Genomic DNA, 23664 nt, shown 5'->3' with positions numbered 1-23664 from the left:
TAAAGAGCCAGAATGCCTAGGGTTTGAATCCTTTTTCTGCAACCTTGCTTCCCACAGCCAGCTACTAAACTTCTCTCCCTTAATTTTCTCATGGAGTTGTAAGGACTTCAGTATTCAACAACACAAAACAGCACTGAAAACAGCACCTGGTACAAAGCGAGCAACAACCATTATCAGTTACAGTAATTCACTGTACTTCCTGGTAAAGGGCACATCAGAGGAGGTTCCTGGGAGCTAATCTTGACTGCTGTTGTTACGTGGTTGTGTACAAGTATACCTTAGAAGGGACATGGGAATGGAAAGGGGCTGATACAATGGTCCGAATGGAGAAGTGTCTGAGGAGCCTCAAGAATGTAGCCACTGTGAAGTTAGGCAGAGAAAGTCTGGCTGCTTTAAGAGGTTTACGCTGGTCACTCAAGTGATACGACCTCTCTGCTGGAAGGTGCATTAAAAAAAATACAAGGCAGAGAGAGGCACCCTCTCATTTTTAGCTTTATTATTTATTTATTTTTTAACAAATGAGAAGAGGCTGAGGACAGCATGGTTCTTGGGGTGATTGGTGCACCAGGCTACTGTATTACAGTTAAGAGGAGTGAACCAGAGCTCCTCGTTTCCAACACATGGTAGCCAAAGAGAGACAATAGTCATCTGAACAGTTATTTCCTACCTTCAGGGAAAGGCAGAAGCATCTCTCTTCAAATCTCAAACTGCTTTACTCCACGGAAATGTGTTTTTTTCCCCATTGGAAACAGGCTGGGACACAATTAAGCAATGCTGTGGGGTTGGGTCAGTCAAAAGCGCCTGAAGGAAAAAGCTGCTCATGCTCTAAGCCCCTAAAGGGGATACATAGCAACAAAGCTAAACAGCATGTTTAGAATGATTGGGGGGGGGGGGGGGGATGTGGCCTATAAAGGCCTCCATCCCAGAACAAGACCTCTCCAGAAGGCTTTAGGTGGGGAAGGCCATCAATTCAAGTTGCACATACTCACCCTGTGGAAACTCTCAAAAGAAGGCAGTGCCTGTTAGCTTAGATAGATGGCTGGGGTCGCTCTTAGTCAAAGATGCCCAGAATAAGCCAGAGCCTTATCCTCAAGAATTCAGGAATGTGGTTTCCAATGCAAATAAAGACTACATTGTAGAAATACTGCTGGAGTGTGTCCAAGCACTCCCTTTGTCCTTTGAGTCATTTGGAAATAGTTAACAAACGGGTTGAACACCTGGGCTGATTACCCCTAAAGGGGATTTCCAGACTCTATCCTGTAGTCATCTCCTCCCTTCCCAAAGCAGCTCTGTTCCTCCCTCTCTGAACTGTGCCCTTAAGATTCCAAATTTTCTGATTCTAAGCTTCCTAAGTTAGAGCAGCAACTGCTGCTGACACAAAGAAACAAGGAGCCAAGCAACTTTGTGCTTTTTAAAAAAGTTTATTTTAAATTAAAAGGAACAGATGTCCAATGTTTCAAAAAGCCACACATTTGTGGATTTGGCTGACGAACCGTCTAAGCTGCATTTTGTTTCTGTTCCCATAGAGTCAGCCAGCCACTTACAACTGACTCACGCTGGGCCACAGTTTGGGCCTGTCTCCCAACTACAGAATTAGAATCCCAGATCTCAAATGAATCCAGGGTGTTTGGGTGGAGAGCGGGGGCCATCTAAAATAAAGTTTTTCTTTTAATTTAGTAGTATCAACACCCACACAGCAAACTGTGCAAGGCTAGTGGGTCAAAGAGAATGAGCAAACAGTTGGCACCTGCCTATCCCTGCACCACACAATTCTAAAGGCAGTGAGTAAGCAGCTGTCCAGAACAGGTTTTATTATAATCTCTTTTATGAGTACTGGTTAAATATGCAAATACATGTAGGTTATTTGCTGCAATTCAAGGCCTCACCCTCAAGGCAAATGCATTACCTCAGGTGAACTCCTGGCCTTGTTGGGAAGGGCAGGAACCTAACTCCCTGACTACCAGACACAAATGACTCAACTGCTTTTAGAATTTTAAAGTACATTATGTGCTTTCTTTTCTTGTTGTCTTCAAGAAAAAGGAACAAACATTTCAGATGCAACAGTTTTGCTTAGCATTTCATTTACCATGTTTTATGAACACCAGAGAAGCTTTGATCAACGTCAGTTACAAATGGAATATTACTTGGCTTTCAAAAATGGCTATAAACGCCTGCTTACAGGCACCTGGCTGGCTCAGTCAGTGAAGTATGCGACTCTTGATCTCAGGGTTGTGAGTTCGAGCCCCACGTTGGGCGTGAAGCCTACTTAAGGAAAAAAAAAAAATCCCATATAGGTTAACTTTTTGAGAGCACTTCAATCATGAATTATTTCTGAATAAAACAAACCAATTTTTTTTTTTTCCTAACAGAAACGAGACTTTTAGGTCTACTGAGAAAAGGTCTTGCATGCCAACTTTTTTTTTTTTTTTTTTTTTTGGTAACTGCTATAACTATTTACAACCAGCAAACCTCACAGGTTATTCTAGATGGAGCATTTCTAACCAGGTTTTATTTATTTTTTTTTTAAGATTTTATTTATTTGACAGACAGAGATCCCAAGTAGGCAGAGAGGCAGGCAGAGAGAGAGAGAGAGGAGGAAGCAGGCTCCCCACTGAGCAGAGAGCCCGATACGGGGCTCGACCCCAGGACCCTGAGATCATGACCTGAGCTGAAGGCAGAGGCTTTAACCCACTGAGCCACCCAGGTGCCCCACTAACCAGGTTTTAAAAGAAGATAGGGGCGCCTTGGCGGGTTAAGCCTCTGCCTTTGGCTTAGGTTATGATCTCAGGCTCCCGAGATCAAGCCCCACATGGGGCTCTCTGCTCGGCAGCGGGCTTGCTTCCCAACCCACCCTCTCTGTGTCTCTGCCTACTTGTGATCTGTCAAATAAATAAATACAATCCTTAAAAAAATAAAAGCATATTCCTTTCTTCCTCTACCTTCTAAATTTTTTTAGTATTAACTGTCTTTATAATAAAAATAAATTAGGAAATGTTAATATTTTAAGGTGGTAATGTTAGAAAAGCATTTTCAATTATTTTGTAGTAATTTTTAAAAATATTTTATTTATTTACTTGACAGAGAGGGACAGTGAGAGGGAAAACAAGCAGGTGAAGCCGGAGAGGGAGAAGCAGGCTTCCCGCTGAGCAGGGCACCTGTGATGTGGAGCTTAATCCCAGGACCCTGGGATCATGACCTGAACCGAAGGCAGATGTTTAACAACTGAGCCACTGAGTCACCCTTATAGTAAATTTTGTGTATCATTGCTTTGTACCTTAAATCGCCTAGCTGGGGGTTTCAGATTTAACATGGTTTTGGTTTTATCAAGTTGGTTCCTTAACATATGCTTTTCTCTTTATTAATTTTTATCTTGGGTTTAACTTTTTTTTTTTTTTTTAAGATTTTATTTATTTGACAGACAGAGATCCCAAGTAGGCAGAGAGGCAGGCAAGAGAGAGAGGAAGCAGCAAGCGCCCTGCTGAGCAGAGAGCCCGATGCGGGGCTCGATCCCAGGACCCGGAGACCAAGGCCTGAGCCTAAAGCAGAGGCTTTAACCCAATGAGCCACCCAGGTGCCCCTGTTTTAACTTCTTTAAACAGAGTGTTTCTACATCCAAACAAGGGCATACAGGCTGAGTATTTAAAAACGTGTATACTGGGGCGCCTGGGTGGCTCAGTCATTAAGTGTCCACCTTCAACTTAGGTCATGATCCCAGAATCCTGCGATCCAGCCCCTCATCACATCAGAATCCCTGCTCAGCAGGAAGCCTGCTTCTCCCTCTCACACTGCCCCTGCTTGTGTTCCCTTTCGCTCTGTCAAATAAAATCTTAAAAAAAAAAAAAAAAAAAAAAAAAGCTTCAAAGTCACCTACATGAAAGGTATAATTATAAACCATTAACATAGGCTGCTGCATATGGAGGGAAGTGGGTTTCAAAATTATGGAAGGCTTTTTGACACTAAAAGGCTGGGAACTCCTATAAGCTCTTTATACACAGGTCAGTCAATACACTGTTCACCCCAGGGTACAAGGGGGCAACCAGTTATTCTAATTAGCCTAATGCATTAATTGTACTCCGAGGAATCAGTGTGGAGTTGTGAAAGGAAGACAAGCCTCATGCTGTCCTATTAAAGCTACAGCCCACACAGAGTACCCTGGAAACAGGCTGAGCTGGTTTCTATGGGAGCCCTTGCTACTGCATCTACTAGTGTACTTCAGAAACTGTACTCTGGCCTTATCTTTCTCTGATTTTTTAGAGAATGAGGGTGGCCATCCTCCAGATGAAAATAAAAACTCCCTTTCTTTGGAGCCCCACACTCTAGCTCATAGATAGTAGAGCAAATACTACAAGTTCCCACGTGGCATGAACTCTTTGAAGGGAGTTTCCCCAGTGTGTCAGTGCACACACTGCGGCTGTGTTGCGTTATATCGCACTGCACTGCTTCTGGTCACGGAGTCAAGATATCATATAGTACCACAGACATTCAAGGCACAAAATGACACTTAAACAAAGTAGACTGAATTAGAATTCCCAGGCCCTTTTTTTTATTTGCAGTAACAGCAAACCATCCACTTACACATTTTCTGGTCTTCCATCACCTGGAATCAACTAGGTTTGTTTTTGGGATCATGTAGTTGTTGTGTCTACTTTGGTGGATACAAGAAAGGAACCAACCAACCACTGGAACAGAGGGTGCCATTCTGCCCCAGTGGAATCCAGCAGGACCATCTGAGCACGCCACACCTGGACACTCAGCGGAGGGAAGGAGGACAGCTGCTCTTTTGTTTTCCAAGTAAATTCATTTGAAAGTGAACCAACCATCATCCTACGTCAAATGTATTAATTACTTAGATTGTCACTCTAAGAAACATTTTTCTTTTTCTAATACCTTACTCTGAAATAAATTTACCAATAAATCCTAAAAATTTAGTACAAATAGTACAATTCGTATTTGATATCCTCTTTCCTTTCTTCAAACACCAAATAAAATGTAGGTGAAAGACATGAAACCCAACTGGAAGGTAAATTAGCAATTCATGATAACCCTAATGAGTGTAAAAAATTTTGTTGGTTAACATGAATCTCTCTAAAATAGAGTATCGGGGTACTGCTTTCCAAATAAAGGATCAATCACCTTGCCAGAAGGTCCCTGGGCAGAAAAAAAGATTGTTAACCTTTTCAAAACCCACAAGACAGGTTGTCTGTCCTATATTTAGCTGTGGTCGTGGAGACCATCCCAATTTTCCATAAAATCTTCTCAATGCTGCAATATCATGGCATAAAAGATTCAAAGTGCCACTAGACATAAGGACCACAGTTTCTGATCATAAACCATGAGGCTAGGTAATGTTTAAATGGGAATATTTGATATGGATGGTCAGATGAAAGATACCAAAATGTCAGACAGCCCATCGACTGCTGTTGCCATGACATTCAACAGTCAACATCAGTCTGATAAGCTACCCGACAAGGTGGTACAGCCATGAAGATGTCACGACGGTAGGCAAAAATAAGCAGACATTCAGGCAGGATTTTATAAAACAATCAGGCATTTCTGGCCTGTTGCAATTTAAGCCCAATTCTACTCTTAACATAATGCCAGAAACAATCTTCCTAAAGAAAAAAGAGAAACTGTTTATTTTCCTCCCAAGCAAAACAAAGTGACCAAGTTCAACCAGAAACATCCCAAAAGAACGCAACACTTATTGAAAAAAGGCAAGAAAATTAGGTTACATAAAAAGTAAATTTGTCAAAACCAGAGTACATTTTGAGCTAAAATTAACACAGATATGAGAAAGTGGGTTTTTTTTTTTTAAACAAACAAAAGTCATTCTCTCTTCACTGCCCTGTAATTTGTATACTTTCATTCCTCCTGTTTTCACAAACCCCTCGCTATGCAAATCCCTAAGTTGCCCTTTGAGCAATGGGTAGCGAGCTGCCCAATTCCAGCCTTTCCAGCCAAACAAAAAAGTACCTTGGTTATGGCTCTTATGTGCGAATACATGAAGGCTTAAGAAATTATGATTGTGGGCGGATTCGGCAAGGCTGACCAGTAGGTGGTAGTAGCTAAAATGAAGCAAAAAAATCAAAACGCTCAAGAAAACGGACACAATTTTGGAATGATCAAAGATGTCTTTATAAAGTTTGTTCATGACTTCATTCTAAATATACAGAATAAAAAATGGTGTCAGCTCATTCGTGAGACACCAACCAGAATTTTCTTATACTGTCTCAAAATTTAAAGATCAGTTTCCCAAGAGGGTGTGCAACGCATCATAAAATGGCCTTTTTTTTTTAAAGGTAGAAGAGGAAGGGGTGGGCAGGATAGCATATTAAATTTTACCATGATAGACATGCAAGACTGTCATCCAATCTAGTATAATTTATATACATTTTAATGACTTAGAAAAACAAAGGAGTCATTTCTGACAAGCCTAAATGGCTTGACTATTCAACATACTTAGAAACTTTTTTTTTGGTGCCCGGGATTCTTTAACTGTGCCACGTGGGCCCTTTGAAGGTAACAAAGAAAAGGACAGTTTCTGTTAAGTTTGCTGCTGAACATCACATTCCACCCTAATAAAACACAAGCTGGATTGAATTGAGGGTGGATACCTTACCTTAACACATAAAGGAAAAGTATGTCAGTGCAAGATATGGACTAAACTGCTTTCAGGGAAAAAAAAATTAAAACTGATAGAGGTTGGAAAAGGGAATTTTCCTTCCTGGTTTGGAGTCCTCCCAATTTAAGGCAGAACCCATCCATTCTAACTTCTGCCAATAAAACCTTTTCCTGCTTATTTAGTTTTCTCCTCTGAGTTCAACCGCTGCTGCATTCGTTTGGCATAACTTTGTGCCATGGAGTTAATGATGGACAGGATGAAGTAGCACACCATTACAACCACCAACTTCTCAAACAGCCAGGATAACCAGTTTTCTCCCTGCAAGAATAAATGCAAAACAATCAAAAAGAAACATTTCATTAGTTTGGTAGTAAAAAGGGAATCATCTATAATATTTAAGAAAAACGATGAGAGCTTGACGCTTATAACCTGTAAGGTCTAAAAAATTAAAATAAGAAGTCTCACATCTCTGGGTATCCTGAAGTCTACATTCAGGCCTTTTTACAGCCAATTATTAGGATTTCACTTTGTTAGATGTAAAGTCAATGTTGATTCACATAGTTTAGAATGGGCCAGGTGTGAGGTCGCCTCTTATCTTTTACTACATAAGGATAAAATTGATTAAATTCTACTATCTGAAGTTGCCATGTAGATATTTGTAGAGAGTAATGTCAAGATAGTTACGTTCTTGTTCCAGCATTGGTAGCAGCTGTTTAAAATGTTAGCTCTTCCTGAAATCATATTTGGTCAACTGAGGGCAGCAAAGGGCCACACAGAGTCTAAGGCCATCAAATAATAATAATAATAATAATAATAATAATAAATAAATAATCCAACAGTTGGGATGCCTGGGTGTCTCAGTTGGTTAAGTGTCTGCCTCTTGATTTCAGCTCAGGTCTTAACCCCAGGGTCGTGAAATCAAGCCCCGCACTGGGCTCCACACGAGGCGTCAAACTCACATTAAAAAAAAAAAAAAAAAACAAAGGAAAAAAAAATCCAACAAGTATGTTTCCTTCAAGTTTCCCATTTCAGGTTACTGCTTACTCATCCTCTTCTAGTCATTTCCCTTTGCCACAGAACTGTTTACAGAAAAGGCAGGCTTAGTTTAATAAGTTAAAGTTTTTAAGTTCAGCTCTGTGAAGAGCCTTAGTTGATTAAAAAAAAAGATTATTTTCCCATCTCTGAAAATAGGGCAAAAGTGAAGGGAGATATTCAAGTGACCTCGGTTAGTCTAATACCTTCTTATGCTACAAAATGCTACAAATTTAAAATTTTTAATCCACTTGGGAATTATTATTTGTTAATAAAGCATTACAATCAGTCGACAACTCCTTTAATAGAACAGATCCATTATTTTCTGTTAACTCTACCTTTGTTTTTTGGGAGAAGATAGATACAAAATAGAAGTTACATTTCTGATTTAGACAAAGACAATTCCCCAGTAGAGAGTAAATAGAGCTGCAACCTTAGTTAAGAAGACTGACAAACAAACCTAGCTCTATTTGCCTAAAAATGCCAGTGAGTGCTGTGAATGTAATTTCAGCCTGAAACCACGGGGGTGGGGAAGAGAAGAAAACGGAGTCAAGTCTCACCTGTGGTGTGCCCATTTCACTTTTGTGGTGAAGCTTCTGCCGCTGGGCCTCCAGGTACTCCTGGAATGGCTTCTGTAGAGATGGACCTACGCCGGGGACAGCACTGGAAGCAGGGCACAATAACCCAAGGAAAAAGATATATTTGGGGAGAAAAGCAGGAAGAATATTAAAGAAAAATCCACTTACCACCTGGATTCAAAAAGCAGGGATTGGATAGAAAGAGGAAAAAATACAACAATCAGCAGAGCCGGCAGAGCCTCTAAACTTTTTTTAGTGGGTAAAATTCATCCTTTAACAACCCCTTAGAGAAAAATCTCTTCCACCAACATGTCTGGGAGAAAGTAGGAGCTGAGCCCCTTCTAGCAGAAGAGTTCATCCTCAGAGTGAGGCCAGCTAAGCGAATGCTGCACACTGGTGTGGCACAAAGAGTAAAATGAATGACTTCTGAGAAGTCCCACATTTATCACCACCAGTTCCTGTAAGAACTGGTTTGAACCGATTAATAAGGAAATGACTTATGCTTGTGTCATCCCCAGTTGAAAAAGAAACTGCCCGCCCTCTCTCTGACTTGTCCCATCTTCTCAGAGGGGGGCGGTCCTTTCTCAATCTAAGTCCTTATTAGGACAATCTGTGCGTCATCCTTATCCAAAAAGAATGCATTAGCAAATTTGGGAGGCACCTCCCACCAGTCAGAAGTCAGTGATTAACAAAGGAACAAAGAAGGAACTATGAACCTTGAATCACTTCGTGGCTTATGGTAGATGGCTTGCACAGAAACTACAGTACATTACTAAACAACTTGTTCTGAAACGACTGGGATAGTGATCTTTGATAAGTTTATGTACTCGGAGCTCCCTCTCACCCAGAGTACGTGGAGGCAGTGCTGTTAAACCGGTTTGGTAACCAGCGACCAGGATCCCGTTTTAGAAATGCTCGCAGGCGTTTTTTTAAAATGGTAACTTGAGGCAACTCAGAAAATCAACATCTCTATTTTCTGTACCTTTTATTTTCTCATCTGCCATAATAGGGCTAAAAGGTAGATGAGCCCAATCTCCTTCAGCCATCAAAAGGTTTGTCAATACATACATGCAAGAGCACCTAATGGTCTCCCTTATAAGTACTAACTTCACCTCCTCTTTTCTAGAACAATTCAGTTACTGCTTTCTTAATAAAAAGCAAAGGGGCAGAGGAAGATAATTTTTTTGAATACTATATATTTACCAGAAGCTAACACATACATAAACTCCTGGCTGATACTTTTCCTTGATCTTCTTAACTATCAACCATCTAATACTTAATGGAATCCTTATTTTGTGTCTGACATTGTAGTTGGCACTAAGGGAAAACAAAACAAAACAGGGCAACTGCAAGAAACAGTTCATGCACACAAGGAACTTAAAACCTTGAGAGATTCAAAACACAGGCACACACACACACACACACACATATATACAAATGGATTTGTGAACAAAAGAATTTACAAATCTATACTAAATTCTTTTGGTACAGAAAATGTATTTCAAAGGAACTGGAGAAAGAAAGGAGATCAGTGTGGGGTGAAGCTGTACAAAAAGCTCCTTTACTAACTACTGCAGGATATGGGAAAGAGGCTGACTAGACATGTACAGCAGAGGCAAAGACTGCACTGATCAGACCATAAGACCCATATGACAGCCATGGAAGATGGAAGAGGGAAAGTCTCTTAACCTACAGCCAGAGTCTCTCTCACTGACTTCTAAGTGGTTTTACATTAACAATCCATTCTGGGGTAAACCAGAAGAGCTGTGTCTGATCAGTAATGATTCTGACTGCAATGGGGCAAGAACAGGACAAACTTTCTCTTTATTTTTTATTTTTTTTAGCTTTACTTATTTAAGTTATCTCTATACCCAACACAAGGCTCCAACTCACCACCCCAAGATCAAGAGTCACACACTTCTCTGACTGAGCCAGCCAGGCATCCCCAAACTTCCCCTTTAAAAGAGAAATTTTCCTTGGATAAATTTCCTTTTCCTCACTTAATGCATAAGGGAATGCAAATAGCTCATCCATTTACACTTGAAACAAACCACGTGAATATAAAAAAACAATTCTAGTAAAATACATGTGTAAAAACATGGGCTTTGAAGACGCAGATTTATAAGAACTTTGTTTCAGATATCAATTCATATGCACTCTTAATAACAATACCCTATTGTCATTGTTTTAAATTCTCAATGATAGCCATAGTCAAGCCATTGTCGTCGTCGTCTTTTTTTTTTTAAGGTTAAGAAAAACCCTTTTATTCATAAAGGCTGAAATGATTGTATGCTAATCTGAACAGCTGATTGTATAAGAAATGACTTGAACATTCTCTTTTTTATGTGCTTCAAGAGTTGGACTCCAACATATGAGCTTTGTTCTCTCTACAGACTTCTAACTTTAACTGGAGTTGAGCAGAAATTTGGCTAACAGTTTCCCTCAAATCATTCTTGGGCTCCATTCTTGGGCCATAATTGAAAGAGAAAATGAAGAACTAAGACCCACATGTTAGAAAGGTTCTTCTTTTTTGTTGCTGTGGTTGAGGGGAATGAGGAAGGGACTGGCAACAATCATTCTAGATTCCCTTCAAAATAATCTTAAAAGTTAAATGACTGCCACTGTTAAGTCCATTAAGAGCTGCACACTAGCTGACAGAGAATATGTCATTACACATTTACATTTAGTGATGTGCAATTTTCAATTATCTTGGGCTAATGTTGAGATTAATTTTTCAAGGTGCTAGAGTGTTACAGGCTTCTTACGTGTTTTTGGTAGGTGGGAGAGGTCTCTATGTAGTTTCTCATAAGAGACTAGGAAAACAGTTGAAAATAGAGAAGTTAAAAGCTTTTATTGCAGTATATTAGCCAAAACTCTCATGATAAATGCCACATGATCTGAATAAATTTGAAAAAATGAACATACAGGTATTAGGTATTATACAACTATTTATCAGATCCTCTTAATCTTTATATATTCATCAAAATTTTAGTTTTATTTTCATTGCTTTTTCTCTATAAACAATGGTTTAGGCCACAGTTGTTTCAACTTATACAAAGCACACTTACATTAGAGATTCCTTAATTAATACTGAAGCTATTTTAGTAAAGGACTACATAAAAGTTGCAATTACATCTGTCATTCTTTACATGCATTTAAGGCAAACAATAATAACCAGACTATGACCTCATCCCTCAAGTTATTTTCAAGCAGCCAACAGAAGAGCCATTCCGACATTTAAGATTAATTTAAGGTATATATATGGGGGATAGGAAGAATAACTTGCATTCCTCTCCAGTGGTTTTTTATAGTTGGCTTAGTAAATGGCTACAGTGCCATTCCCAGAAATCCATTAAATTCAGAGTATCCTGTGCACCTGGCCAAGGACTCATCTCAACCTGTAGTTGAGTGGGTCCTCCATCTGCCATTAGATGCTGATTAAGCTAAAAGTATTAAAGTTTTGTGATACAGATGAAAATAAAGTTGGAGAAGAACAAACACACACAAAACTACTTTTCAGCCAACTGTTGGCCTTAAAAATGTTTAAATTAGCTTTGTCAACAGCTACTTTCTCTAATCAAGAAAGCCTTAAAGAAACCCCAAACCAGAAAAAATAAAAACAAAATTGATCTCATCTGCTTTTCTTTGTTGTAGACTTTCAACATGGTGGGTAGAAAAAGCTGTGGATAGTAACTGATGTTTATTTTCTTGGCATACACAAAAGTGTTTCAGATAACAGAACTTATTAAAAAGCACATTTCCAACAAATTATTCTAATGGCAATTTTAAAATTTTTGTTATTGATTTTAAGGAAGGGGGAAAAAAACCTCTCAGAAAATGCAAACAAATGAGGAGGGGGAGAGCAAAGAACAAAAAACGCAAAAACAAAACCCACATAAGTCCAAACCTACCCGGAGCTTGAAAGTGGTTTCATGGGAACAGTATTTTGTTAGGTTTACATATCTTAGTAGGTGTTAAGAAACAAGACAAACTTCTTTGGAAAATTCTGTCAAGAGCCCTGACCAATGTGCAAACAAAACTTATTATTTTTTTAAAGCAATATTTTTTTTTTAAGATTTTTTAAAAATTTATTTATTTAACACAGAGAGGTCGGTCACAAGTAGGCACACAGGCAGGCAGAGGGGGAGGGAGAAGCAGGCCCCCTACTGAGCACAGAGGTCAGGCCAGGCTCGATCCCAGGACCCTGAGATCATGACCTGAGCCGAAGGCAGAGAAGGCAGAGGCTCAACCCACTGAGCCACCCAGGAGCCCCCAAACCTATTATTTTTCTACAGTTTTAAAATCTTATGTGACTTTGCTTCTGAAATCCATTTATCTGATAAGAAATTTATAATTTAAACTCTCCCCATATTGACTCATTATAAATAAAGGTCTCCATTATTCTTTGTACCCACAAAAGCCAGAAAATCTTCCAGAGGAAGCATCACAATTGGCAGAGATTGCATAGAGAGTGGATGGTGTGATTATTTTTCACAATGCTTTATATTTTCATTTTGTTGGTTATTCCTGGGCTCACACCCATTCCAAAAATTTATCGGTCATTATTATTCTTGTTTTCAAGGGACACTTTTCAAATTGTGTAACTTTCAAACAAATTGGATCAACAAATACTAAAAAACACACATTTTGATTTACTTTCAATCTCCTCTCCATCATAGGTAGTAATCAAACTAAGACTTGTTATTAGAATACCTGAAATTTTCCTATTCATGACTGTTTGGATTTTTCCAGCCAGGTGTTTTTTTTGGTTGTCGTTGTTACTATGTACCACCATAAAACTTGGGCACAGTGTTAAATAACAGAAATAACATGAACTTAAAAACAACTGATGTGTCTGGTTGCTTAACCCTACCTACACAGGGCTGCCTTATATAAAGATTAAATAGTTAAAATGCCTAAGGGAACTAAGTGGGTATGAATAAAGCAAATGTTATATTTAATATAGGTTCTGCTCCTTTCTTAACCACTTTTTGGAGGATCTTAGCATTAATGTGGTCATGTAAGTTACACTGGCTTTCCTGAAAATATACTGTCTGACATCAGTTCTCTATAAGGCTACAAAGCAATGAGGCTTTATTCTTCTTAGAAAAAATTACAGGCACAAGTTTTCTTTTGTTTGTTTGTTTGATCACCTTTGTTTTACTGGTTGTGTATACTTTGAAGTTGATATTTTATTTAACATCCCTCTGATGATTAATTATAATATCCTAAATAACACTCTCAAGGGGTGATTAGTTAGACCTCTGAAAGCTTATAAGTGGAACAAAAATATTTTTAGAATAAAATTCAGGTCAAGGGGGATATTAAAGAAAGGAAAATATAGGGTTTAATCAATTCTAAGTGTTGTTATAATTCAGAAGCATGATAGAAATTACTGAAGTAAAGTAATGATGCCCGGTACTTTTTTGTTTTTAAAAAGATTTTATGTATTTATTTCAGAGAGAGACAGAAAGCATAAGTATGAGTGGGGGGCGGGGAGGGCAGGTGGCAGAGGGAGGGGCAGGTGGCAAAGGGAAAAGCAGGCTCTCCGCTGAGCAGACAGCTCAGGGCCCTGGGATCATTACCTGAGCTGAAGGCAGACCCTTCATAAACAGAGTCACCCAGAGGTGCCTGGGTGGCTCAGTGGGTTACAGCCTCTGCCTTTGGCTCAGGTCATGATCCCAGGGTCCTGGGATAGAGCCCCGCATCGGACTCTCTGCTCAGCAGGGAGCGCGCTACCTCCTCTCTCTCTCTCTGCCTATTTGTAATCTCTGTCAAATAAAATAAATAAAATCTTTAAAAAAAAAAACCAGAGTCACTCAGGCATCCCATGTAAACCTTTCTGATATATGTATATATTACTTATGCAAATAGTAAAATGCACAAATACAGAAGGATAAAATAAAGCTTAAATTAAAAAAATTTTTAAAATTCTTAAATGTCTTACTAAGTATGATGGCTTTTGTGCTATCATTAGTGGATATTTCAAGACATATTACACACTTGTCCTTGATTAAAAGTAATAATTTCTAAATTTGTTGGCTGACTTCTGTAGACATATACTAGGAACAGGTAAAATGTCAATGCTGCGACTTTTTTACTGCCTCCTGTGACTGCACTATTACCACTCTTCCCCTTCTACTGTTTCTTTACAGGAAACTTTTAAAGCCACTTGTGTGTTTTATGAGGATTAATTTAGTTAAAACTAGGAATTAAAAATCTGATTAATGGGGCACAGAAAAAAACAATATATTGCAAAAGATCCACTGTGAACCCCTTTTGCATTGTGGCACTCCCACTGTTCCTCTAGCCTATTTCTGTACTCCATGAGATGTAATTTTCTGACATGTGGCCCGAGGGAGTGCCAGTCAGACTGATGGTAGTAAACTACATCCTCCATATGTGTATAGTCATATAAACTGTGTATATATGTGCTACCATAATGTTATATACCTAAAATACACAAAAAAGAAAACAACAAAGATGAAAATAAATATAAATAGAAGTTCTAAAAAAAAATAAGTTCTATTGTTTTAGTCCCATTCCGATGGTAGAGACCACTGGTGTAGACCATGAGGCTAAACTTCAAGGGGTATAAATATAAAAGGTATAGTTAGCAGACCAATTCAATACAGGACTGTTAGGTAAGATACTAGAGAGAAAAAAGCTATTTCTACAAAGATGTAGACAGTGGGAGGGGAGGCATCTGGGTGGCTCAGTTGTTGGGTATCTGCCTTGGGCTCAGGTCATGATCCTGGAGTCCTGGAATAGAGACTGCACATCGGGCACCCTTCTCAGCGGGAAGCCTGCTTCTCCCTCTCCCACTTTCCCTGCTTGTGTTTTCTCTCCTTCTGTCAAATAAATAAATAGATATATAGACAGATAATAAAGCAGACTGGATGTCTCTTTTTTCCTCAGACTTCTAATGGTCATAATAAAGAGGGACTTTTAGAATCCAGAGAGCTAAACCTCAAGAGACTGAAACTCTGAGCCCTTAGTTGTAACACAATTGTATTTCAAATGAGTATCAGAGTCATCAGAATTTTCTTGACTGAGTGAGGATCACTGCATGTAAATCAATAAATCAGATTCATCCTCTAACTCCAAAGAATTCTATCAACTGAGATTTGGCCCAGGAGGATTAGAGTAGAGAGCCTATTATTAAATGGAAAATGGTCTCTTGTAGACTCAAGCCAACAGATTCTTCTGCTGAAGAGACTGAATTTTACAGTGAAGGTACTAGTAGGATATATTTATTCAGGGATTTAAAAAAAAAAAAAGCCCCTCCCACCCCACTCCCCCTTTATATGATGATACTGTCTTTCATACAAAAGATGCAATAAAAACATGGTGGAAGTTCAGTAAGAAGACCGGACTAGCAATTCCCTTTCTTTTTTTTTTCTTTAATTAAAATTTTTTTTAAACATATAATATATTATTAGCCCCAGGGGTATAGGTCTGTAGCAATTCCCTTTCTTAATTTTTTGTTTTTAACTTTTTTTTTCTTTCTTTCTTTTTTTTTTTTTTAAAGATTTTATTTATTTATTTGACAGAGAGAGATCACAAGTGGGCAGAGAGGCAGGCAGAGAGAGAGGAAGGGAAGCAGGCTCTCCGCTGAGCAGAGAGCCCGATGCGGGACTCGATCCCAGGACCCTGAGATCATGACCTGAGCCGAAAGCAGCGGCTTAACCCACTGAGCCACCCAGGCACCCTCTTTTTTTTTTTTTTTTTAAAGATTTTATTTATTTATTTGACAGAGAGAGAGATCACAAGTAGGCAGAGAGGCAGGCAGAGAGAGGAGGAAGCCGGCTCCCCACAGAGCAGAAAGCCCGATGCGGGGCTTGATCCCAGGACCCTGAGATCATGACCTGAGCCGAAGACAGAGGCTCTAATCCACTGAGCCACCCAGGCGCCCCTCTTTTTTTGTTTTTAAAGTAAACTCTACTCCCTACATGGGGCTTGAACTTATGACTTCACGATCAAGAGTTGCATGCTCTACTGACTAAGCCAGCCAGGCGCCTCAGCAATTCCCTTTCTTGATAACAGTCTTATAAATAATTTTTTCTGTTTCCAGAAATGTGCACATTTCAAACAGTACACAGTTAAGTTGTCCCCCCACCCCACGCAGTGATCTAAACAGGCTTAACGGTTAGTATTTTAATGAGTTGTCATTTCCTGTCTGATAAAGATTCTCACAGTATTTAACCACCAGTTTCCCTGGGGCCCAACCAATACTAGAGCTCTATTCATAGTGACTCAGAATGGATCTCAGACTCCAGGCCTGATTCAACAATGATAGATGGCCCTCCAAATGAAACTGTCTTTCCTCATAAGGTAGACTGCTCTGGAGAAGGGAGGAAGGGGGAATGTAGTTTATCATGTAATCTTTCTGAAGAAGCCAAAGGCCATTATGCTGACTCATTAATATTTATAGCCTTCCTGTCCTCAGAGATTAGAGAGAGAAAAAAAGAGAGAAACAAATTGATACCTAATTAACCCAGGAATATGACAAGTAAATGAACTGGCGCTAACTGCAAATCAACTTATATTTAACCTAGTAAAAATGGGATCCCATAATTCTGTATGACTGTAATGAAAGGGTTATTAACTTTCCCATGTAATTGAATGGAGAATCTGAATCTTTGAAGCTAATATTACAAGAGAAAATTGTTAACTGATGTATTCTACTTGCTTTTGGATCTGAAATGTGGTAGCCCATCCAAACCAAATTCCTTTATAGCTAAGGATCTTGGAAGAGTACCCCAACATAAAATAAAGTCAAAATGAAAGTTATGTACTACCCTAAAAAATCTAGGGCTTTTCAGATATAAAATTTTGGGCTGACAATCTAAATTGTTAACAGTCTAAAATTCGTTATGATTCAACCTCAGGATTTGGAATTAAAACATCTTGAATTTCGTTCACATCTGTGTCTCTTTCAAATGATTAAAACCTCTTTTGTACTCTAGTTAGTCCATTGTGTGCTCAGTGGTATTATAAACACATGACACCATCGTTTTTTTTAGCGGCTGGGCAGAAGGAAGACCACTGCTTTATCCAGAAACATCAGGTGTATTGTGCTACTGGCTCACAGCATATTTCCATCACAGGCGTCTTTCAAAAAAAAAATTTGCAATTGCCCTTGCTTTTGAACATTTAGAACTGTTTTCTATTAGAAGCAGAATGGAGGTAAAACCTCTTTATGACAATTAGTAGCTACTCTTTGAATTATGTGATCATTAAGGGACGTTTTTGTAAACAAAACCTCAAATCAGAATGTAGACTTGAGCAGTAGAAGCCAAACAGGCATTTATGTCAATGAATAAGGCCAGAGCTGAAGGAGTGGTCTCTAAGCACCAAGTAAAAGTGATTGGCTGCCAAAACAAAACCCTGTAAAAAAATCAACTGATTTCAGTTCTAGAAAATGGCAAACTGGCAGCAGCTTTGTACAGTGACAAATCTGTGGCTGGCTTGAAGACCACTGAGTTCTAAGGATGAAATCAGCAATAGGGAACCACAGTATCAACATCAATAATAAAGAAGAGTTTGTAGAATTATAAATTAAAGGTAAAATGGTATAAAAACTTACTGACCTTTAGTTATTCAAAGTGGCATGATGGTCAGTGGACTAAAAAAATTGACATTACTGACTGGAATTCAATCTCATCTCAGAACAATATAACTATTCCAATATTAGGCAGAAAATCACTAGATGCAGTAGATAACTAAGAAAAAAGTTAGGATCTCTGTCCTAATGAACTTAATCTAGACAGGTGATAAGAAAAAAAATGCATTTAAACCTACAGTACAAAGGCCAGTAGGTTCCTCCCTCAAAGTAACACCTGCAGTAACTAGTTACAGCTGCACAAAGTGAATACACTTGTGAACACAGAGTGGACAGAGAGAATTTCTGCTGACTCCTTATCAAATTCACACAGTAGCCATTTGACACCAGCGCTCTTGTCCAAATCTACAACTTCAAGTAGATGATCTCACTGCTTTCTATAGCACTGACTCAATTCCTCTTTGCTACTTCAAAAGATCTTGGAATCTTTACTCTAGTTTTGAAGGAAGAAGTGGTTAAGGAAATAATCAATCCACTTAGGCTTTTGATCTTATTTCTTGGATCCTATCTCCAACTCTTGCATTTATATGAATTTAACTTCTGTGTGTTTCAGTTTCCTCATCTATATAGCGATAGTACCTTATAGGTTTTGTTATATATATTCAATAAAAATATATGTAAAGCATCTGGCACCATAGGTTCTTACTAAATGCTAATTTCCAACCCACATCCTTCCCTTTTTTCATTTCTATTTTCCATCTCTAGTTCTTTACTAGTCTTCCCCTCAGCCTAAAAATACTCAGAGGTCTCTCCTAATAATGAATGAATTCATGAATCGACAAATATTTATAGAACACGTACAATGTGTCAGGCATGACCCTGACCTGCCTTTTCCTTTAACCAACAATTCTATGTAATACAATATAATTCAGTTTTAGTTTTCATCATTCTACAGAAATGTTCTAATTATGGTCAATAGTAACTTCCTAATACAATGACAATTTCTCATACAGTCTAACTCCAGAGTTCCTGCTTTATCCTTAGCTATGTTGCCTCCCAGTATCTGTAACAAAAATATAGAATAGGTAAGTGTCAAAAGAGAAGATAACAAATTACAGGAAAAGGACATGAAAAGGAAGGAGTTTTCCACCTAAATTGCAGAAGATTGTGTTAAAGTCTGTATACAACTGAGTCTCCACAGTTGCAGTGTTAAAACTTAATATATCCTTTTCCAGTTAATACAAGTACTGTGTATTCTACACCTCCATTACCTTTTCTGATTATTTTATAGTGATCAAAGTTAAAGAGAATCAATTGTGTTAACTATTTTATATTTTAAAAATGAAAGAACAGATTTGGGGCACCTAGATGGCTCAGTGGGTTAAAGTCTGCCTTGGGCTCGGATTGTGATCACAGGGTCCTGGGATCTGCATCCGGCTCTCTGCTAGGCAGGGAAGCTTCCCCGCCCCCTGCCTACCTCTCTGCCTACTGGTGATCTCTGTCTGTCAAATAAATAAATAAAAAGAAAGGAAAGAAAGGAAGAAAGAAAGAAAGAATAGATTTTCTTTCTGTAGAAGAAAAAGTCCAGACTAACATAGCTCATTCCGACCACTTGTTACAAAGTAAGGAACAAGAAACATTGTTAAGATTCAAGAACTTAATTACTCACTGGTTAAAATGATCTCTCTTGCCACAGGCAAGCTCGACTCTGAGGTCAAACATCAAGTTAACTCACAAATAGGAGACAGCAAAGAGCATGGAACATTCTGTATCTGGTAAAAAGTCCCTGCTCCAGCCAACCCCCACCCCTAAGTTCAATGATTGAGTTACTTTCCTGTGTGGTAAAACTAGGGACTTTGTCTTCCAATAAGACCCTGGCAACCTGACAATGAGCCAATGTTCTGCATATGGTTTGTTACGAGTCACAAGCTTAATGTTATTTTCTGGGAATTCTTATCCTCTATTTGGTAAGAATACTGGAACATGTCATTTTTTTTTTTTTTTTTTTTTTTTTTTTTTTAAATATTTTATTTATTTATTTGAGAGAGAGACAGTGAGAGAGAGCATGAGCGAGGAGAAGGTCAGAGAGAGAAGCAGACTCCCCATGGAGCTGGGAGCCTGATGCGGGACTCGATCCCAGGACTCCAGGATCATGACCTGAGCCGAAGGCAGTCGTCCAACCAACTGAGCCACCCAGGCGTCCCTGGAACATGTCATTTTAATCATGATTTTAATGTTAGACTTGGTCATGCTCTTTAAGAAATAGGTCCAGGTCTCTCTCATTGGAGAAAATCTAAAATTAAATAAAAATTAATTTAAAATCTTATTTAAAAAAAAAAAAAAAAGACTGAAACAAATATAATGCCTTTGAGGCTCTGAAGTTCTCTCTTTCTTTGGTTCTGTCTCCTTGACTTATTTCAACCTAAGACACCAAATAGTGAAAAACTCTATTATACGCCTAATCTTTTTTTCAGAATCTTTTCTCTGTTCCCTGCCAAAATACTATAAACCAAAAGGATTTCTCTCAAGGCTATTATCTGTATTCTAACATCTTTTGGAATATAAAACTGATTCATTTTATCTGTTCAGATTTCCATTTTTAACTAGACAAACACTTTGATTTAGGAAAAGACAGAGATACCTTTCCCTAAACCTAATGACACTAGTGAACTTTCCAGAACTATCCAAGAAATAAATCTAATTACTATTTCTAGTTGAGGGAAGGTAACTATTTACTCGTAAAATTACAGTAAATTTTGAAGGTAGGGCTTATATTCTCTCTGGGACCTTAGGACTGTCATAGAATGACATTCTGTACTAAAAATACCAAAGGCCAAGGGTATACTTAGGGTATCATATTTAGCAGGGCCACTCCCTACTTACATTAAGACTAGAAGTCCTTTGGAAAGGAGTATTTCCTTCAGTCGTCAGTATAGCAGTCATACCTCGGTAAAATTAATACTAAACCACAGCACCAGAGATGTAATGGTCAACACTAACTCACTACCAGGGACGGTATGATGGTAGTGGGCAGTTGGCCTGGCATACCCGTGGTGAGAATCTGCCTGAATCTAGTCCTAGATAAAATTATCGTATCAATACTAAGTTATCAAAACAGGAGTCTGCTGGGGATATTCTCTCTCCCTTTCCCTCTGGTGCTTCCCTCCCTCCCCTCTGCTTGCTCTCTCTCATTAAATAAATAAATGTATCTTAAAAAAAAAGAAAAAGAAAGAAAGAAAAGAAACGTATTGTTTGAAAAAAGAACAAATAGGGATGCCTGGGTGGCTCAGTCAGTTAAGTGTCTGCCTTTGGCTCAGGTCATGATCATGATCCCAGGGTCCTCAGATTAAGCCCAGCATCCAGCTCCCTGCTCAGGGGAAAGCTGCTTCTCCCTCTCCAATTCCCCCGTTTGTGTTCCCTCTCTCACTGTCTCTCTCTGTGTCAAATAAATAAAATCTTAAAAAAAAAAAAAAAAAAGAAAGAAAGAAAAGAAAAAAGAACAAACAGAAGTGGATGCAGAGAGAAGTTAAATAACTGGTCTGGGGCAGAGTTCATACTCAAATCTCAATTTCTTTTGTTCAAAGGCTGTACTCTCTTTATATATTCTACTCCCTAGCTCTCCTTTACTATTGGGGTTCATTTTTCATTCTTCCTTTTTTAGTATCTCATCATTTTAAGTTTCAATTGTTGCTGACTTTTTGGTCTTGTCTTTTGATTTTTTCCACTACAATGGTAATTCACCACTCCCTTAATTGTGGGTGTATAGTTCTTAATATCCTTCAAAAGGCTGTATTCCAAACTTTACTAGTTTAGTTTGATCAACTGCTAAACCATTTACAGTTTAATAGTATAATGAGACAATAATCAAAGGATAATGTTATTATAGCAAACTACAGGCACTATTTTCAGTTCAACTCAACAATGGGTCTAGGGAATCAATTTAACTATTCTACTCTTTTCTGAAATAGATTGCTAAACTATTATGATATGTAAAAATAAATTTATGTCTACTAAAAATTCATTCTCCTTGTTTAACTTAATTTTCAGTCTAGGCTTAGTGAGTCTATTTATTAATTATCATTTGAACACTTATATTTATTAATTTATTTATTTTTAAGATTTTTATCTATTTATTTGACAGAGATCACAAGTAGACAGAGAGGCAGGCGTGGGTGGGGGGAAGCAGGCTCCATGTGGAGCAGAGAGCCCGATGCGGGGCTCAATCCCAGGACCCTGGGATCATGACCTGAGCCAAAGGTGGAGGCTTAACCAACCCACTGAGCCACCCAGGCGCCCCTGAACACTTGTATTTAAAAGCATTTCCTACTTCAAAATACAGGAAAACAAATCATGTCAAGCTCAACTGGAGAATATGATTAAAAGATAATGTTATTCCTGACAAATATGAAAAATATACCCACTGGTGTTTGCTAATAAAGAATTATTATCATCTGCTAAATCTGATTATGTATACTGTTTAATACACTGTCTCATCAAAAGAAATTGATGAGGTAATCCCTGTAAATAGCACTGGGGAAAAGATGAGGATTATCAGGACATTCCATTATCAATCTCCTAAAAACTATTTAAAAAATAAGACACCACCCATCTAATTCAATAAAAATTAGATTCTAGCAGGTCTTGAATATCTCAGAATGACTTTATGCAAAACCATCTTTAAGAAGGAAGAATCAGAAGCCCCTGGGTAGGCTCAGTTGGTTGAGTGCCTTTGGCTCAGGTCATGATCCCAGGGTCCTGGGATTGAGCCCTACATCTGGCTCCCTGCTCAGTGGGGAGTCTGCTTCTCCCTCTGCCCCTATTCTCACCCATGCTCTCTCTCTCTCAAAAAATATAATCTTAAAAAAAAGAAGGAAGAATCACTGGGGCACCTTGCCGGTTTAGTTGGGGGAGCATACAACTCTTGATCTTGAGGTTATGAGTTTAAGTCCCATGTTGGGTATAGAGATTACTTAAAAATAAAATCTTAAAAAAAAAAAAAAAGAATGAATCACTGGATTTTTTTGAAACAGTGTGCTAGATGAGATAACAAAGGGTAGAAACTACTGTTTTTGAAAACTGTTAAGAAATTCTAACCTTAAAATGTTGGCCTAAGATTATAAAAACTCTTTTATTTCTATCTACTGTAGATAAGTAATGTAACTTTTCAGAAACTCCAAAGGCTGGGGAAACAGAAGATTCTGGGCTGTGAAATGATATGCTAATTTTTATTAGCCAGAACTTTATTTGGATATCATGTATTCATTATATTCACTAGATACTTACCAAGCACCTGTTAGATGTCAATCAAGAAGCCAGGTGCTACAGAGACAATAGTGGACAAAACTAGGCATGGCCTTGGCCAGAAAGAAGCTAACAGGGTAGGGAAAGTAGTTAGCAGAAAGATAATAATCATATACGCTCAAATATAAATGTAAAACACAACTGTCAGTGCATGCAATACATGCTGTTGTGAACAAACGTCCCTATTTTCTAGGGAAAAGAGGATATCTGATTTAGTCAAGGAAGGCATTTTGTTTTTTTTGTTTGTTTTTTTGTTTTGTTTTAAAGATTTTATTTATTTATTTGACAGACAGAGATCACAAGCAGGCAGAGAGGCAGGCAGAGAGAGGGGAGGAAGCAGGCTCCCTGCCGAGCAAAGAGCCCAGTGCGGGACTCGATCCCAAGACCCTGAGATCATGACCTGAGCAGAAGGCAGAGGCTCTAACCCACTGAGCCATCCAGGCATCCTGGGAAGGCATTTTGTTAACGTAATAGTTGAAATCTAAAGAATGTTATCTGGGGTCGCCTGGGTGGCTCAGCTGGTTAAGTGTCCAACTCTTAATCTCAGATCAGGGCTTGAACTCATG

At 38.5% G+C, this 23664-nt stretch overlaps 1 protein-coding gene across 3 annotated transcripts in view; it reads right to left on the bottom strand.

Annotated features, from left to right (window-relative positions):
• Window positions 1-4520: 4520 nt before the first annotated feature.
• VMP1 (vacuole membrane protein 1) overlaps window positions 4521-23664 on the bottom strand; it is a 147562-nt gene continuing 128418 nt past the window's right edge. For all 3 annotated transcript variants that reach the window (XM_059147867.1, XM_059147865.1, XM_059147866.1), the window contains 2 exons: window positions 8215-8317; window positions 4521-6940 (listed from right to left, as the gene is read on the bottom strand). In XM_059147867.1, coding sequence (XP_059003850.1) covers window positions 6797-6940; window positions 8215-8317 — 247 coding nt within the window. In that variant the 3' untranslated portion in view covers window positions 4521-6796. The remainder of the gene's footprint in view (window positions 6941-8214; window positions 8318-23664) is intronic.

The sequence above is a fragment of the Mustela lutreola genome, chromosome 15 (assembly GCF_030435805.1).
Source record: "Mustela lutreola isolate mMusLut2 chromosome 15, mMusLut2.pri, whole genome shotgun sequence".
Lineage (NCBI taxonomy): Eukaryota > Metazoa > Chordata > Mammalia > Carnivora > Mustelidae > Mustela > Mustela lutreola.
Note: the sequence above shows the minus strand (reverse complement) of the source record. Positions and strands in the feature narration are given on the sequence as shown.